Source organism: Notothenia coriiceps, unplaced genomic scaffold (assembly GCF_000735185.1).
Source record: "Notothenia coriiceps isolate Sejong01 unplaced genomic scaffold, NC01 NC01_scaffold00000339, whole genome shotgun sequence".
Classification (NCBI taxonomy): domain Eukaryota; kingdom Metazoa; phylum Chordata; class Actinopteri; order Perciformes; family Nototheniidae; genus Notothenia; species Notothenia coriiceps.
The window spans coordinates 22927450-22947555 of NW_011333040.1; the positions used below are offsets into that span (position 1 = coordinate 22927450).

The following is a 20106-nucleotide window of genomic DNA, read 5'->3' on the forward strand; positions in this document are numbered from 1 at the left end:
AGCTAAAAACTGGTAACTAACCTGTTTTCAAGTCTAAGAGTCCGGATTACAGAGGCGGCAGTAAATCGGCTTAGATTAGGCTGAACCCTGTGTCCAGCCTCTCTCATCGTCAAACCATGGTTGATAACATTTAATTTCATTAGAGAGTATTCTTCGTTGTCCACTTCGTCTCCCTCCAGCTCTACCTCTACCTCTCATTCTTCCTCCTCTCACTCTCACCCACCTCTTCCTCCTCCTCTCACTCTCAGCTCAGCTCTTCCTCTTGCTTCCATGTTGGCTTCCATTGTTGCTGTAAGAAAGTACTCACCTGTGGTCTTTTTATAGTGCTAACATCCTGATTGATGAGTCAACAATTATGCGATCAGGTGTTTGGTCAGGTGGAACGTGTTTCTTGATCATTGGTCCATGTGTGAGGTATTTTGAATATCATTGTTTTAAACCAGCTAACACGTGACTTTATGTCAGATGCCTGTGTCTTACGTGGAGAAACGTGTGCAGTGGTTTGCAAAAAGTGCCATGTTAATTTGCAAATTGTGTGAAAAGCTGAAAACGTGTTTAGAGTTTTGGAGAATTGTGCCGATGTTTTGCTCTGTGAGTGTCAGTTAAAATAATTGTGCTTTATGTATAATTTTAGTGTGTTAGCAATTGAGAAAAACTGTAAGGAACATAAAAACTCTTTGCAATTAGCTTCACAAATTGCACTCATTCTCTGAGTCATAACTCAGATCAAATCAAGCTACTACCCTAACTCTAGATTCAGCTTGACTTACCATTTCAGAGAAATATAAAAAACGACAATGTTCATATCTAATAATTTTCCTTAATCAACAAACAAGACTAATTTCATTAGAACTTGCCCTGACTTGCCCCTTGTTTTTTTGTTTTTTTCAGTTTTCTTCAGTATAAAAGTAATCCAGTGACAGCTGTCTGGGTACAAATAGAAATGGCTAATAGCTCATTTAACATACTTTTACTAGCACTCTATGCGGGCTATGGCTGTGTCAACAGCCTTATTCAACAGCTTGAGTGTGGAGGATATATGCACGGCGGCGTCTTGGTCTACGCCAGGCCCCTTCATAACGTTTTATCTCTTGGACATGTCTGGCTCCTTCTCGTCGCCTGTGCTTGCCAGGGCAACACATTACTGGTGAGAGGGGGGGGCTGTGGGTCAGTAGGTGGCTGACCCCCCCCTGGGATAGAGTGCACTTATGTTTTTCCCATGCTCCTTAGGGACCTGGGGAACATGATGCGCAGTAAGCTCCATGCAGAGTCTTCCGCACTATTTTTCCAATGCACACTCTACACGAGGTAAGCGTGTGTGAGTGCGCCTTATCCAAGCTGCGGCCCCGACTTCTCCACGGTCACAACCGGATTGGAGGAAGTGGGGGTGCGGTGGCTGTGCGGTGGCTGTGCGGTGGCTGTGCGGTGGCTGTGCGGTGGCTGTGCGGTGGCTGTGCGGTGGCTAGACCGGTCAGGGGCAGTGTGATGTTTCGATGTTGTTGGACGACAGGGCGTTTATACATCAGGTCTCCACCCGACTCCATAGAGTCCAATAGAGGGCGGAGCCTGTGTGATATATAACTAGTTATATAAGCACAGGTGGAGCCCTCGAACTGTGGGCCCTGTCTTTCCTATGCCGCTCGCTGAAGAGGGTGTAGGATGACAGTCGGGAGGCGTAGCCGGCGTATATACTGTGGGCCTGCGCGCGCATTCAGGTAGGCTTGCCCCGATTGGCCGGCTACGTTTATGCAACTCAGTAGGTGAATGTCCGCATAGCATGATAGAGAGTAGTACCCATAGAGTCCAGTAGAGGGCTCTGCCTGTGCTTATATAACTAGGGTTACAATACTAGGGTTACAATACGTAACCCCCATTTCCAAAAGGCTAGAAGCAAAAACTGGGAAATCCTTACTTTATAACCTTACGACTTTCATGCTAATGAAGGTATTGATTTAGCATAAACCAGGATGCCATTGAATTCTAAGAAAAAAAAATGTATTGGCAGATTTTTAGCTTTATATTTGGCGTTGAAAACCACTTTTTCAAACCGTTTTTTGGGTTTCTTTCTAATAAATGTAATCTCTGTGATCGCAAATACACATCTGTTTTTTTTCTTTCTTAAATAAATGTAATTAAAGTTTGGCAAATAAAAATCACATCATTTAATCCTCTAACCAAGAGTAGATTAAGAAAAGTAATAAAGATAAAAAAGTGCAACACTACATACAGTGACATACAGTAAGGACATGCATGGCAGTTACGCAAAAAGAAAGAAAGTGTAATGCCATTAAATATTCATCAGAACCAGTTGACATGTGAGTGGCACTGACGGTCAGCTGCGTCCCCTTATGATTTTTCTGTCACTCTTTCTGCACAGAGAACCAATCTGAAGCCAGTGGAGACAACTGATCGACACCAAGGCTGAACATAAAAACACAGAAGAAGGAGCTGTGTCTGAAAAAGCACCCCTACGCACCAGAGTTTATGGACTGCATGTCAACAAAATCCGGAGAAAATACAGCCCGCTGACTTTGAAGGAGCCGTGTTGGGAAGTTTGTGCAAATGGTGTCACAGCACCTCCTCCCCTGGAAGCCTCACAAAAAGTAAGCATGTATTCAGGTACCCCTCCTGTGAAATATCAAGAGTTCATACCTTTTTCTGTGATCAAACCATAGCAAAGTATTTTGAATTTGAAATGCTCATCTGTGTTGTATGTATTGTCTCCTTGTGCTATTTAAACCCTATAGCCCAACATGAAGTAACAGAACATTTAAGAGTGCTAGGCATCTGTTTCTTTAAAAAATAAATACCTGGAGTCAGCTGGAAATCCTAGAAAGTCAATCCTCAACAAATAAGAATATTTTTCCAGAACCTGCAATGAATTTTCTACTGCAAAAAAAATTAAGCTGTTTATTTTTCTCCTATTCCAAACAACATGGTTACTGGTAATGACATTTCTTTGGAGCAGAACTCAGTTATACTGATGTTTATTTCCTGTATTTTATATTTTCATACCTAGTATTTTTGCTTTTGTTTTACAAAAGTTACATTTTGACCAAAATTCAATATTTTATGAATAGTTATACCGATGTTTCTTTCCTATATTTTATATTCTCATAACTAAGTATGCCTTACTATTTTACTCTTATTCAACAAAAGGTACATTTGGACCAAAATTCAACATCTTATAAACAGTTATACCGATTTTTCTGTCCTATATTTTATATTTTCATGCCTTATAATGCCTTTAATATAATGTTTTTACGAAAATATTGCAAAAGAAACTCGCAACTAGGGAAACTCGCAACTGGGGAAACGGTTGAACAATTATTGTTAGAAAATATATTTTCACTGCAAAAGGAATGTCATTCAGTCGATAAGTGAAGTCTCTTTAGAATCTGGGTTTTTTTAAATCAGAAATTATTATGTTTCAGAGTAATGAAAGCTTAGTGCTGTGTCTGGAATGAATGTGCTCCCGCTATTTAAACACCATCTATTGTTAAGCTAACTCAATGAACCTTTGTTTTAGGATCAAGATTTCTAAAGCATTAGCCTACAACAGACTTCTATGAAGCCCCCAAAATGCAATATAATTTCTGCTCTGAAATAAGACAACTGTCTCTGTACCGGCAATTTCCTTTCTTCTCTGAAATAAAGGAAGTTCCTCTGGTTCAACTCCAAAAGTTACGAGACCTTAAATCTAAAGCCAATAGAAACAAAGCCAGAGGAGCACCTTGGCTGTTGCACCTTCTTAATGGTGCCAGTAATTAAACAAGAGATAAATGAAGCCGTTAAACAAACTATCACTTATCAACGGTTAAACAGTGGCCAATAAAGCTCATTTTCTCCTTTTGGGCAGGGGGCCAAAAACAATCAGTAACAAAACGAAATATACTAACTCCATGATACCTCAATTAGTTTTTTAGTTCCAAAGCCAACACATATTGGTTTACAAGGACAGGATTTATTTGTTTTCGACATTGGTGGAAGAAGTACTCTTATTTTAAATTAAAGAAGCACTTCCAAATAGTAAAACCACTCTGTTACAAGTAAAAATCCCGTGCTTGTGATCTACCTTAACTAAAAGTACAAAGGCATTGACATGAAAGTTTACTTAAAAGTGTAAGTACTCAGTATTATGTAATGTTATGTTTATTTATTAGTTAATTAACAGGGAGATTGCACATTATTAAGTTAGACCTGTTACATAGTACCTTACAATTGTACTTAAGTAGCATACTTGAGTTAATGTACTTTGTGACATCCCAGTTCTGATTTTCGTATATAAACCATGCAAAAATAACCAATAATTCTGAAGCACTAATATTTGAATCTTTAAAAAAGATTTATCAACAATATTACATGTTTTGGAGTCCAGTCCGACCAGCTTTCTGGGGTAAAAGGGACACTGTGTGAAGTCATAAGAGTGTGAAGAGTTTTCAATGAATGTGTGAGGTGTCTTAAGATCTGAACAGTCCCACAGCTGATGTTTCATGCAGTAGAAACCCACACTGACATACATACACACACACACACACACACACACACACACACACACACACACACACACACACACACACACACACACACACACACACACACACACACATACATCGAGGAGCCCAAGTGGAAGATCTTTTCTGAGCCCTGGAGGTGGCCTGTATCTATCAATCCACTGTTATTTTTCATATGATGAGAGACAAACTTAAACAGCTTCAAACACAAACAAAAGGAGCGTGATTGCTTTTAATACACATCTCCAGCTCAGAGAAACGCCTGCGCACATTTTCTTCAATTCCTTAATTTATTGGTTCTGTAATTCATTTTGCAAAGTTGAATTGCTACAGAAACGAAGATTTGATAAGAGAAGTGGGGTTTTAACAAGATGGGATTTGCCAACATTTGTTATTTAATCAGTGAAAGGCAAGCATTAGTTTGCCTTTTTAGATTTCTCTTGTGGCGATATAAAGACTGTATAAAATGGGATTAAGCAAATGTTGCATCGACAGGAGTTAGGTAGAGGGAAAGGGAAAGAGATAGAGAAGCTGCAACAGATTCAATGCTCTGGAATAGAATATGCAGAGAAACATGGAAGATGGAAATATTAAAGGGGCCATATTATGCTTCATGGGTTTCCCTTTTCTGTGGTGTGTTATATTGGTTTCTGTGCATGTAAATGGTCTGCAAAGGCTAACATCCCTGAGTTTCTACAACACTATGTAACACTCGCACTTATAGCCAGCGTATGTGATGTGCTAAGGGGCGAGACATCTCTAAGCGGTTGACCAATCAAAACAGAGCCGGCCAGCTAACTAATCAGAGCAGACTGGGCTCTGGTTTCAGACAGAGGGTGAAAAGAGGCGCTGCAGCAAAGGCAGTATAGAAAAATAAAGAGCTTTTTGAACATTAAAGCATGGAGACATGGAGGCACAAAATACAACTTTGAAACCTGAAAATTAGCATAAAAGGGCCTCTTTAAGGAAACAGTGAAAAAACATGATTTTAAGGGATGGTGTGAGGATGAAGGATGAGTTGCTCTCAGTCAGCATCCTCATTGTTCCCACATGTCACAAATACAAGAAAGAGTGAGAAGACACATTTTGAGACACACAAGTACTTTTTTCAATCAATGCAGGATGAGATTGGTTCCTCAGACATCCACACTGCACGCATGGAAACGTGCACCAACATGTTTTGATTTTGGGGAGTACAGTGTGGGATTGGCAGTAAGTGTAAATTGTGCTGTGGAGGGTGTAGATGAGAATATGAATGAGCCGGCAGGGAGGTGAGTAATACAGTTGATTGGGAGCAGCAGGCTGAGTCTGAGATCATGGCAGCAACATGTGATGGAAACAGATCTGCTTGTACTTTCTATTTTGGTAGATGGGGTTGTAGGATGTGAATGTGATATAAATTCTCCATGTTGCCTAAGTGTTTCAGGTTAGAAGAATTTGTACTCTTTTCTGTAGAGAAAAGAGAAATGTACGTACAAATTACAATTGAAACAAGGCAGTGGAAATGGCCTTGCTACACATTGCAGAGAAATCTAACACAAAACTAAATATACTGATAAATCTGCAATAATATAATATAAACTGATGTATCGTCCTATTTCTTTAACACACAGCTTTACTGTGAAAATCTGTATTGGAAAATTGTTCAATCTTCCTTTGCTGGAATATAACAAAAAACCTTTCCTTTGACATAAATGAAAACAAAATAATGATGTGGCTCTTTAAATAGAAAAACAGTCCATTGAAGGTCAAATGTACTTTTAATGGGAACATTACTTTTAGTTAGACACAGAAACACAGACCTGCTGATAAAAAGCACAATGCGAGTTCCTCACAATTATCTTTAATTATTTTTGAATAATACAGCCACATCTGATTACATTTAGAATGAATGATTGAATTGCATTCAAACAAAGAGGAAAGATGCAGTTGTTAATATTTCAAAGTTTCCTCAGTTGCTGCTGTCGATGTGTGAAGGTGTTTCCACTACATGACAGGGGGAGTTAGCAGCAGTGAAGTGATCAGTTTACACTACACACCATTTTAGCAGTGGTGAGATTACAGCTGTTCTAATCTCCAGTATGGCTGGCAGACATAACCTGACAGCACTGCAATATTTTTCTTGCTCGTGATGTTTTTTCTGATGTGGGTACATTTGAAACCCTGGAAGCACAGCCTTGTCATGTGAGTCAGCCGCTGGTGCCTCCCAGAACCCTGCATTTATATAACAAGTCGTCAGGATTTCATTTAAATTCAACCAATTAAGCTAACAAACCTCCCTCTCTCCTTCTCAAAATAAGAATCCGAGCCCTAGCTTAAAAGTGGTCTAGGTAAGTTTCAGAAACCGGCTCGAGTGCACTAAAATTTGAAAGTAAACAGCCAAAAAGCATCCGCCCCTTCCTTCAGACTTCCTTACAGAGCACCTCCTCCGCGAGAGCAGGCTGCAGTAACGTTACATATCAGGCAAAGCTAAACACATCTAGGTTAGCAATACTACACAGCCAAAGCAACTCCGATATTGACTCTGGTTTGACTTCTCCTAGTTTCCACTTTCTTTTTGTTCTTAATTTGCTCCGTTACATTTTTTCTTTTGCGACCAGTAGACGATGTTGAACCTAACTCTGCCATGGTGAAAGTGGCCGCCTGTTGCTGGCGAGTCATTGAAGTACTGCTGCAATGCACGCCCAATGACGGCACGCCCAATGAGGGCACGAGATACATTTGTGCGTGCACGAGATGGAAGGCTGACAGCAGGGCGGCAATCCAATCCGTTTAGCCGGGCCGGCTAAACGGATTGGTTGTAGTTTTTACAGTATTACGGCTTCCACAGATGACATTTTTGTATGGATTTTTTGTCAAAGCACTTAAGATATTCATTTCTATCGGGATGTTAAGAGCATTCCATGGAATATAACAAAAAGTGTATCCCGAGCCGGTTTCTGAAACTTACCTACCCCACCTTTAAGTGTGACACCCACATCCGACTCCTTGACTCAAAGGCAGAAGATCAATTTGCCTTTAAAGTCCCATTTAAAATGATCACGTATGTTTCTCAAAATGGAGAAGACTCTTCTTAGGAATAAACCTTTTCCTCTATTTAGTGCTGCACCAACATTACTGGAAGAAGCAGCAACATTAAAAGCAGTGGAGATGATTTAAGAAGTCAGCGCGGCATTGATCAAAGACTGCATTATGATCACTGACACAGACTGACACATCTGAGGTTTATTTTACAGCTAGGCTATCACACTGAACCATCCAGCGATGTGGCACAGCAGCAAGTCTCCCATTAAATATCAAGACCTTTATTTTAAATAGCTCCAAAGAAATCCTGTTGTTTCGTTTCCTTAATCGGCATATGGAAGGGGAAGTCATTTGATATGAGAAAGGAATGTTTAAGGTTGTAGCTTTATTGTCGTTATATAATACGGGATTGCACAATGAAATGCATGCGGCTCCCTTAAAAAGGCCCTATGGGAGAAGAAATTAAAAATGCAATCCTTTTACAACAAACACATTATGCTCGTTTTAGTTTTTTGGTATCAGTAACTTTTCTGTGTAACTAAGTGGATACAGCTGCATTTCTTTCCCCTTACATGTGATTTGTTACTCACCAAACCTGCCTGTAATCTGGCTGTCTGGAGGAAGAAAAACCAAACTAAAATAATTCCGGATGCAGCAGCGGCAGAGGAGAGGACAGGGAATAAGACTGGTACCACGACAGAACACATAACAGTGCTGTACAAATAAAACATGTTATAGTGCTGAAGCGCTATATATATCAAGTCACTTCAAGGCCCTGTGAGCCGCATACCGAACAGCAAACAAAAGGAAAGCTGAAAGAACAGTACATCCGCTTATATGAATTATGTGAAGAACTCCTTTGCTGCTTTACTACCTCTATCACTCTGCTGCAGGACATTCAAAGCAATATTGATTAAAATGAAGCACTATGAACACTTTTTAGGGCCAATATTGATTAGTATTGTTCTGTTTTTCATGTTAATATGGCAATTGATTGAAAATATGCTCTCTCAAAGTGCTTTGCCTTCTCATAATCGTAAATATCCAAATATTTGGTTTAACGGTTGCGAGCCATAGCCAATTTTAAATGTGTAATGTGTTATTTTATTATAAATGGAATTAAACTGTTGTTTTTTGTACATGTTATTGAAGAATTTAAGCTCTTGGTGGAGTTTTTCATTCAAATCTTAATCCATTTTCACACAAGAGAAAATACAGCGCTCTTCACTTGCGTTATACTGTATAGACTTTATGACAAAAATAGGAAAACTTATTTCATCCGGAAACACAAATCTCTATGTATGTCACATATGTCACATACCCTGGGTCTGTGCGTCAGCAGTTTAGATGAGAAACTGCTTAGCGCAAATCCAATCTCTCCCACATGGCAGGAAATTGGTGCTGAAACCAAGAAGAAATGACTTAGTGTGGTCGGGATGAATTTATTTCATATTTAGCCTTTAACATGTCATTCAATCTGCCTCTATACTATAGCATACTCACAGATCATATTTTCAATGAATAGAAGATAAAAAGAGATTTCAAAAGGATTGTAATGCGTTTGCACATCAAATAATTCAGAATTCAAATGTGTTGTGAGCCACTAACGCAGGAACTCATTTTGTTTCATGTGTTATGCGAGGCGCTGATTATGGATTGTGTATTCAAAACACTTGAAGGTCATTTGTGATGATGACCGTAGTTTGTAGTAGTTGGTTTATTTGACACAAAAGTGACAATGAAGCTCATGTTTTTGCATTTTTGAAGGAAGCGAAAAAGTTTTGGGCATGGAGCTGTGCATATTTTTGCCTTATTTGTTTATTTCAGGGCATTTATATCTCCATGTTTTAATAGCTTGAAATGATAGTACAAGACGTGGTATCTAAATTAGATTATTTCAAGAACTATTACAGAAATAAAACCCTCTACGATATACCAAAAATGAATAGGCCATGCTAATCTGGCCTCTTTTTTCTCTCTCTCAGATCAATTTTTTCTGTCATCACCATAACCATCATGTATTGCGTCATCACTTCCACATGTCCAATCTTTAGATCTAAAATGCGATCCATGGACATGCCATGTAAGATAAGCTGTGGGCCACTATTATCTTTTCCCAGCCATCAGTCAAATGGATTTCCTGATACATCAGCAGCCCATTTGGTCAATCCGAATTCTGCTTCTTCCAGATTTCCCAGTCCTCTGTGGGTGACTTAATGGTGAGATGGGATTAAAAGGTCTTGCTCAAAGCTGCTTTCTGTCCCTCTCTCTCCCTCCCTGTTTTTTTCTTTTATGTAAATTGATCCAGTCTTGGGTTCCAGTATTCGCTCGGGGGGTTGTCGTACTGTGCCTGAGGCGGCTGGCTGTCTAGCTAACACATTGCCCCACATCCCCGCTTCACTCCCCTCTAAAGATAACTGAAATGTAGACTGCGACCTTATAGATTGTTCCCATATGGGTTAATGTTTTGCAATTTGAGCATGCATGGACAGACAAACACACAGCACATCCAAAGCAGAAACATCCACAAACACAAAGAGCACTGAGAAGCTTTTTATACTTTTCATTTTCTGATTGAGGAAGAAAAATGAGCAACCATAGGGCAAAGACATCCTGAAATGACCGTCTGCCATTCTTCGTAGCACCTGATTAATCCAGAGAATCGCGGCTCAATATGCTCTATTAATCCCTCAGGCTCTGGTCTGCACCACTTCAATCTCACACCACATCTATGTTGTTTTTAAAGGTCTGACCCAAATACTCCACTGTTCAAGAGACTCTGCTGAAGCTCCTGGGAATCAAAAGTCATCCATTCTTTAGCACTACTCAGCCAAACACATATACACAAGGGTGAAAATGCACCACATAATTTGATGCATAGACATATACGCCATAAAATGTGAAACAGCAAGAAAAGTTTATAAACAACATTATCTTTTTATATTTAATTAATTATGGTACTCCTCAAGCTCCAATGAGAGTGCACTGACCCAACTTCAGTATCTTGGAAAGGATTGGAGTAGAGAGGCAATTGAGTTTCATGATCAGTGAGCACTGAGTCGGGAAATGGTGGAGACGACCATAAATCGAAGAAGAAATTTGTAATAGTAAGGCTTGAGCTTCAGTGACAATGTTGTTAATAACAATTATTTATTTAATACCAAAGCTATGTTTATGCAGTCCAAAGCCTCAAATCCAATGAAAAGTGTACTGTATTACAATATCCTACAGAAGAACAGAGGAAAGAAGCATGAACATTGGACCCAAATTATAAGTCACAAATATGTTATCCAACTACAAAGAATACCACTGAACCAAAATATAGTTTTTCATAAAACTTATATTATTTTTTCTTGAAATGGTTAAAACCAACAATTTCCAAAATATAAATCTAAGCACGAGACTGCATTTACTGCGATATCCAACTACTTTAGCATACTGGCACATCAATAGGCTTTATTTACCGGTACTTTGAAATATACTATAATAGTGGATGACACAGTCTTTCTGATACCCATTCTCCCTGGAAAATAAAATACAATCCTCTTATTTGTAAGTTTTAGCTGACAAAAAAAGATCAGAATTTGACGTGACCAATTGAAGAATCTAGTAAGTGAAATTAATGGAATGGAAACAATAGCCCTAAGAACAAAAAACCAAGTTCATATCTTTATGAAAGATGGGAAAAATGGGTTAGTTATAGAACACCTGTATTTTTTCACTTGTCACTTTAACTTATTCCGTACTTTATAACTTAGATGACCAAATGTACATATGCTGACAGTTGTTTTACAGTTATTTTTATTCTTATTTTTACTCATCTCCTATTTCATAGTCTTTTATTATTATTTTAAAAAAAATTCTTGATTTTATTTATTTTTGATTTTATTAATCTGTGTGAATCTTTGCTGTCCTGTTTTTTCACGCTTACCCTGTTGCTGCTTTGTACAACTGAATTTCCCCTCTGGGATTAATAAAGGTTCATTTTATCTTATCTTATCTTATTTTATCTGTATCTTTTTTCACTTTTTCCTTTTCTTCTTTTTTATTTGTTCTCTTTTTCTCAATTGTTGATTCTTATGTATTTATTTAGTGTATTAAAGTGTGCCCTGTAACTAAACAATTTCTTAAAAGGCAAATTAAATAAAAAAAACAAACAAACAAAGACAATAATTATTTTAGAACTGTAGAACAACTGTTAGAGGGTTCGGTACTTGAACAGCGATTCTTTACTCTTGAAAATGATTGCAAGGTCAACGATAATTTCTCTCATCGTTTTCAATATTGTGATAACGATTAAACACAGATAAATGTTTGCAAATATATATTCAGCAAAGTCAACCTCCAGCAGAATTGTCATTCATTTGGTTAATTATCGTGACCAACACTCCTGGGAATCCTGTAATTTATATGAGAGCCGACTGGCTGTGGCAGATCACCTCTGATTCGTGAGGAAATCAATAACACAGCCTGACCATGTTTGCTGCTGTGTGGGCCTTAATGGTTTGACTAATGGCTCTGGTTATTGAAGACTGGAATGGGCTCATGTTGTCACTCTGTTGCAATTTACCAGTTTTAAAATCTCTGTATTCAATAATGTTCTTACTGTTATGACATCTTAGTTTAAAGGAGACCTATCATGCTATATTTGAATAATATATTGTAGGGCCATACCTATATAAGATATATTTATACGTTTTTTTTCTTCAAAATACCAAACTGATCATGCATTTTAGCCATGCCTCATATTTCTCTATTTTGCTCTCCTCCACCCGTCTTTGCATGCGCTGCAGCTGACCACGCCCCCCTGCAAAGGAGGGGCCGAGTTACGAGCGTCATGTTACCATGCTGTTACCATGCTGTTACCATGCTGTTACCATGCTGTTACCATGCCACGGCAACTTCTCGTTCCCCTGATTGGTGGAAAGTTGGCCATATAGGCGGAGCTTCTCGTCACTGACGTCACACTATTTTCAAATCTGTATCAGATCCGTTAAAACCCCGTTTTTAGAGATTTGGGTATTGAGGAAAAGAGAGACAGTTGTGTTTTCTGACACTTGGTGAGTTCCCTGAAACACCGGGACATATTCATGTTTAAAAGACGTACAAGAGTGCATTTTGCATGATAGGTCCCCTTTAATTAATAACAGCAGCAAACTGTGATGCCAATCAAGTTCTGAGTCGAGCTCATGAACACTCCCAAATGAGTTGTGGTCATTACAAATAGTTCATTAGTCGTCTAATCATGTGCATTTCACTAGATATTAAATATTTCCTTTACTGTTTTATGGTACTTAATTTGATGCAACTACATTAGGAAGACATGATTTGTGTTGTAGTGCAAGTTTTATAGTGCCGGGTGCCATCTTGACTCCCTTGATGTGACTTCAGCTATTGAAGATGACGGCTCATAGCTAAAACATGTTGTTCTGTCTTGATAATGAAACGTATCTTCAGCTCTGTCTGGCTAATGCAGCCATCTGCTGGAAACTCCTAATGGAGTTATAGAGCCTCTCCAGATCTATTTAAATAATTCAGCAGGGAAGAATATTCTCATCATATTTATGCACAAGGCTTAATTCTAAATGTGGGATTTGATTTGTCAATACAGATTTGCTTTTCCAAACTTTTTGTTACAGGACATGTTCAAGTTTAGTCTAACTGTCTGTTATCTTGGATTACTGTGGCTAATTCCTCATTATGATGGACTGCGCAATTCTCTAATTTTTGTTTATTTTCTGCTTTGAATAAATGTTTTGAGAAGCTGAGGGGATTCTGCAAAGACCTCGCCATGTGTGAACAACTCTTTGATGCTATGACCAGTAATTGTAGAGCAAACAACCTTGTTATGAGTGCAATATTTGTGTTCTGTTAAGATAAGAGAGTTGTAGCATTTTCTTAGGCTCTTATATTGTTAAGACAGACAAGGATAAAGGTGCTGTCTGAAACTAATCAGAGTTTAGCTGAAATCCCCTCACATGCCTAGTCACCTGTACTTATTAAGTTATTCATTTGTACCTCAATGCTGACTCTAATTTCCCTTTCTCTCACAGGATGGAGCTCACAGGAATCCAGCTCACTGCAAGAATTTGAGGATTGAAAACACACCTGGAAAAGTGAGACAGTGCTTATGTTCACCATAATGGCACCTGTAGGTGTGGCTAAGCTTCGGGCTCGGCTCTTCCTGCTGTTTCTTTGCTTGACACTACGCGCTGGCATGCTTCAGTTTGCCTCAGCCACGATACAAGGGTACATTGGAGACAGGGACATGATATGCCCATCCGTATGCAGGTGCGATGAGGACTTTATCTACTGTAATGACCGTGGTCTGAGCTCCATCCCATCACTTCCTCCTTCGGCGTCCGTCCTCTACCTTCAGAACAACCAGATAAACAACCCGGGTTTGCCCACGTCCTTGGAGCGCCAGCTTGCCATCCGTGTGGTCTACTTGTATGATAATGAACTGGACGAATTCCCTGTACACCTGCCACCATCCATCCGTGAACTGCATTTGCAGGACAACAACATACGCACTATTCCTCGTAGTGCACTGGCTAGGATGCCCTTACTAGAGAAGCTCCACCTGGATGACAATTCAATTTCCACTGTTAGCATCGAGGACCAGGCCTTCGCTGACAACCCACGGTTGCGCCTACTTTTCCTTTCACGCAACCACCTGTCCAGTATCCCTTCAGGACTGCCTGCCTCCCTGGAAGAACTCCGTCTAGATGACAACCGAATCTCCACAATCCCTACCCACGCCTTCAGAGGGCTTTCCTCACTTAGGTGCCTCGTCCTGGACGGAAACCTTTTGGCAAACCAGCGCATTGCCGATGACACGTTCTCCCGCCTTGCCAACTTGACCGAGTTGTCCCTAGTCCGTAACTCCCTCCAGACCCCACCGGTCAACCTGCCCAGTGCCCATCTGCAGCGCCTGTCTCTACAGGAAAATGCCCTGACTCATATGCCACGTGGTTCCTTGGATGGTATGCACAGGCTGCTTAGATTGGACCTGTCAGGAAACAACCTGACAACCCTACCGAGGGGACTGTTCAAAGACCTAGATAGCCTGGGCCAGTTGCTGGTGCGAGGCAATCCCTGGCACTGTGGCTGCAACCTGCGTTGGCTGTATGACTGGCTGCATGCCCGCGGTAACACCATCACTGTCAGAGGCCTCAACTGCCATGGACCTGACAGGGTGCGAGACATGGCTTTGAAAGACCTGGCCAGCGAGATGGAGGAGTGTGAGGTGGTGAGGACTGCGGGGACCAGAGACAGAGTGGGCGGAGGTGGAGTCGATACCTCTACCACTCACACCCCTCCACAGGGCTCTCTCTTCACCCTTCGATCAAAGCGACCTGGCCTGGGGCTTCCTGACTCTGGCTTAGACTACACTCTCAGCAGCAGCGGAGTGGGGAAGAGCCTGGCCCTCAATGTGAAGCCTCTCTCGCACAACAGTGTCCGTGTTACCTGGAGCGTGGCCCAACCCAGCTCGTCCTTTAGGCTGAGCTGGCTCCGACTGGGAACTGGGAACGCAATGGGATCAATTACAGAGACTCTGGTCCGGGGGGACCGTCGTGAGTACCTGCTTACCTCCCTCCAACCACGCTCCAGTTACATTATTTGCATGGTGCCCCTGGCTGCAAGTTCTGAAAGCAAGGGAGCAATTTCTGGAGATGCTGACCCCGATGAAGCTCTTGTGTGCGCAAAAGCTGAAACGTCTGACCCCACCCCTTTGGAGGAGGATGAGAATGAAGACTCAAAGCAGATGACAGTTCTGCCCTTGGCAGGGATTGTTGGTGGGGCTACCGCCATTGTGTCCTTGGCTCTTATTTTTGGTATCTTCTGCTGGTATGGACATAGGACTGGGCATTTGTGCACCCGTGACCACTACACTCGCAAACACTCGCGAAAAAAGAAGAGCTGTGATGACTACATTGAGTCAGGCACCAAGAAGGACAATACCATTTTGGAGATCCGCAGTCCAGGGTTCCAGATGACGCCACTGGCAGCCGGCCAGCCAATGCAGCCTAAACCCCTACGAGAGGATTACATCATTCATACCATATACCCCTCTAATGGCACTGGCCTGTACAAAGGAGACAACCATGTTTCTGATGCAGGTCATGGCACCAACCGCGGCTATAGAGAAGGAGGGATCCCAGATATAGACTACTGTTACACATGATGTACTATATATCCAGTTCACAGTGTTATTGGTAAACTGTATGGATGCACAATTTCCGTTAGCATGGACACTTATGAAGCACCCCTCTGTGCCTTCTTCTACTGGTATCCCATTCCAAAATACCTGCTGTTCACTGCACTGAGAGTACTGTATGTGATTAACTGGAACTGAAACCGTGTGGGAACAGATCACTGCAGGAAGCAGCAGCCAGAGTCCCAGATGTGAATGCACAGCTGACTGTTACCTTACCATCTTAGTAAAGGCCTGTGTATGCTTTCTTTTCTGCTCTTTCCATGTGATATGTAAGCAAAGAATGTATACACTGTAGAAAGGTCAAACTTAGCATATGTGCAGGTAGGGTTCCTCTCACACACAGGCGCTACAGCAGGCAATTCAAAATGGATTAGGAAATGATGACCTAACATATTTGGTAGTATTTTCCTGCTCACTGGTCATACACAGTATGTAGTCGTATAAAGTCATTTTTCAAAATGCCTCAACTATATTGATGTTCCCTACCAGCTATCCAAGGAAAGGGATTTGTAAAGCTGTGAATTGTTCTATTTCAAACAACCCAATAACCACTTGTCTTAAAGTAGGCTTGTTATTACCTTATTCAGTAGTTGGCAGAGTGAAGATCTTATCATGGCTGGTCAGCCTTGGTTATACCTCTCCAGATCATTCACCTAAGATCAGTATTTTAGTGTTGCGTCAGATGAGGTGCTGCACAAGCGTGTAGATAATTCACTGAGGTACTGACTGGGCTGTATTTGGAAAATGCTTTGCTATTTTTATCCATGGTTTGTTAAGTAATCAAAACCTGCACAGCTCTCTTTATTTATTTATTTTGTCCCGTATGTGATGCTTTTTGTCTTTACTAAAATTGCTTTTAATTTTTGCACTCATGTAACTGATGAAACCCAGCTTTGAAGACAGTGGATTTAAATCAACAAAATAAGAGATGTGAAGAAAATAACATGAAGGCCAATTGCAGGTTAATGTTTAATGAAATGCAGCATAGTTAATTCTTGATTCAGAATGTTTATAAAATGTAATTTGACAAAAAGCAAAGCATGTAAGTCATCTGAGACGGTAGAGACCAGCCTGTATCCCTTTTTTCCCATGTTGTGCCTGTGTGCTTAACCTGTGACTCCAGTTGATAACTTTTGGTGACAAAATGTTTCCTCCACATACCTAAAGCGACAACAGCATGCACAGTGAATCCAGTCTGGACAAATGTGTGAAACAGACTCTTGTGAGTGAACCCTGAAATGATGGCGAGAATTGTGAGTGAAACTGAGGAGACTCAAACCGCAACACTGTTGACCGGCACTGTGGAGCGGTGGCCCAGCTGAGAGTGGGTGGATGGACTGTCGGGGGACTCTTGAAGGCGGGGTGGCTCCTCCGTGGATGAGTTCATTGATGTTTGTTTTAGCAATGGTAAAAGGCCTCCACTCATCCAACCTCTTTTATTACTGAGCAGCACTACAAATGTAAATGTATTAGCACTTAGCAGGGATCAATGTTATGACAGGCGCGGTGAGACGGAGGCTAAAGAAACTTTTAAAGATGGAGAATTGATGGCTCTGGCGCAGTGGAGTTCACCCATGCATAAATCTGTTTGTCATACTCAGCTTCTCCCCCTTGGGTTTAATATTGTCCATCAGTTGTTTACCACTGCGTTGCTTCCAAAGGGGAAACCAATTGTGCTTCCTCGACTGTTGTGTCCGCCGGAGTTTTACCATGGTGTCAGGTAACCTGTCAGTGGAATGTATATTTTTCCTTGCATCCGAAATCACTGGCTTCAACATCTTACTGGCCCGGCTAATTATTTTTTTCTTGGGGAATGTTGATATAGTGTAATTGCTATTTTACAGTGGGTCTACATGTACTTCCTCATCATTTGTATAAAATAAAACAATGGCCACAGCCACATCAATATTTTTTTCTGGTGAAATTAAAGAAAGTAATGGTGCCATAACTTTGCGTAAAAAAAATGAAATGTGAACCTGAGATATGTGTGGAATTTGCTTTATAAATTCATCTTCAGAGGGGATCAATAAAAAGTTTTATAATCTTGTTATTACTGCAACCTTTCATTTCATCTCATGCCTGAGGAAGCTGAATATTTTGATGGGCGATGAAAATTCATTTAAAAAAATTAACCTTACTTTTTGTTTTACTTTGATGAGTATTTGGAGTAGCTCTGGGATAAAACATTGCCAGCTACAGCCTGAGGCCAGACACTTAAAACTGAAGCTAAGAAGAATCAACAGGCTGCTGCTCTCAGTGACTTGACGTTTACATGCAGCCTGGAACTCCATAAGGATGAACGAGCTCAACTCTGAATAAACAACTTCATCAAGGCAGATGAAATCGAATAATTAGCCTCTCCTGGGTTGGAACTTAAGACTTGTTTAAGGACTGTGCCTGTGTTTCAGCAGGATACCCTCCTGTTACCTCTTAATTTCATCAACCTATGACACAGCCGCTAGCTAATTTTGTGAAAGAAGTTGTTTCATTTGCTAAACAAAGTTAGGACCAACCAGTTAATTAAAGATGGAGTAATGTGGTTTGGTATGAAGTGGGCTTTGTTGCATTTTTAACCAGGAGAGAACATTCGCAAAGTGAATCCAGTGGCCAGCAAAAACATTCATCAGGTTTTAAATTACTCTATTACCAGTATACAAACACATTTCTCACATTTGTTTTTGCAAATTTCAATTTCTCATTGTAAATTGGAATGAGACGTGTCCAAAAAGATAGATTCACTCTCTAATTTGGAGTGAAATTGGGTCTGTCATATAATATTTTTGGCTGTTGTGCTTGGAAGAAAACAAGTAAAACATTTGTCTATTGCGTGATTGCAAGCTGTAGACAAATAAACAGCACCTCACATTATTTCCTTGTGAACAATAAACATTGATTGAGAATGACAACATTCTGAACCCATTGGCAGCTCAACAATGACTCAAGCTGCATTCACATGGCAAGCGGTAAAACGAGAGAGCGGTGCCTCCTGACTAGGCGGAAGAGCAACACCTCTGCATCACGCAACGCACTAAGTTGTTGTTAGCAACCAATCCGCTGTGTGAAGCATAGCCCGCTAGCAGGGGACATAACTGAAAGGCCCCAGGCTCAACCCTTACAAAAATCGCATATCATGAATGCAGCTTTAGCTTGGCTTTCTCCTGAATAGTTAAATTACCGGGTGTTAAGACTGAAAGAGAACCACCAATTCTGAACTTAAAGGTCCCCTATTATACTGTTTTACATCACTATATTATAGGTCTCAGATATATAAAAACATGTCTCTGAAGGGTTTGGCTCGAAATACCAAACTGATCATTGCAGCATCCCATAATCCCCTCTGTTTCAGCCCTGTTTCAAAAGTGCTGATTCTCTGTCTGTTACTTTAGATGAAAATAAGGAGCCACTCCCCACGCCCCTCTGAGAGAGATTTGGTTTGAAAGAACACAATGGTGCTCTAGGAGGAGATTCAGGTGATAAAATGGATGGAAAACATCCATTGTTTTATTTTGTTTAATCTTCCTTCTTAAATGCAACTTGAATTTATCCATTGCTAAAGAGCTGCAATGTGCTGCAATTTGTTTTACTATCCACGCCCATGGGATGGTGGTAGGTCTGTGGGAGATTTAATGAGTATCAGCACGGATCAACAATGTAACATGCTGTTGTGAAGCATTGCGAACAGTTTGTAAAGGCAGCTCAATTCTCCGTGCAGAGCAACAGAAGACTATTGGATTACTACCTCCCCCCTGATCTGAATCCTAAATGCAACTGCTCTAAGATATTCTTTTATTTTCCTTTAATATGGTGTGGAAAATAACTTTTTCTTTCTCTAAGTTTATTTAACAGTATGTATAGTGGATATTCCACTACTGCTGACGTTCTTTTTTTACTAACTGAGTTTTTTGGGGTCATCTCTCCAAAAAATGTAAACCAGCCATATGCCTCCAAATTATGATCAAGGGATTATCATTCAGCACGCCTGTGAAAGAATGTATTTGGATGGTAAGAACATTCGGTGCATCTGGAGTCTACCTCTATTATTGTTTTTCTTTTATCCTGTTATTTATAACTCTAAATTGTGAATTTGTAATACATTTGTGGAGTACTAATACTTTAAAGTTAGCGAAACTTGAAGAAGATATTCCTACTTTATAGTGAGGTAAACTTGTGAGACTTATGTAGAGCCACATCCCCTTGGAGATGAAGATGCTTCCATCAGAAATCAGTTGTCTTACAGCCAATGATACAGCCCCCCCCCCCCTCGCGCGCGTGTTCTCACTACACACAACACAGAACCAACTTTTGTCTTATGATGTTAGCATAAGCACACATATTGTATAAATAACC

General features: G+C 40.5%; 1 protein-coding gene across 3 annotated transcripts in view; it reads left to right on the forward strand.

Annotated features, from left to right (window-relative positions):
• Nucleotides 1-17800, forward strand: part of flrt1a (fibronectin leucine rich transmembrane protein 1a) — a 60886-nt gene extending 43086 nt beyond the window's left edge. For 2 of the 3 annotated variants that reach the window (XM_010775373.1, XM_010775367.1), the window contains exons 2-3: nucleotides 2378-2603; nucleotides 13592-17800. In XM_010775373.1, the coding sequence (XP_010773675.1) occupies nucleotides 13669-15726 (2058 nt within the window). In that variant the 5' untranslated portion in view covers nucleotides 2378-2603; nucleotides 13592-13668 and the 3' untranslated portion in view covers nucleotides 15727-17800. The remainder of the gene's footprint in view (nucleotides 1-2377; nucleotides 2604-13591) is intronic. The other variant, XM_010775378.1, reaches the window with a different exon arrangement.
• Nucleotides 17801-20106: the final 2306 nt, after the last annotated feature.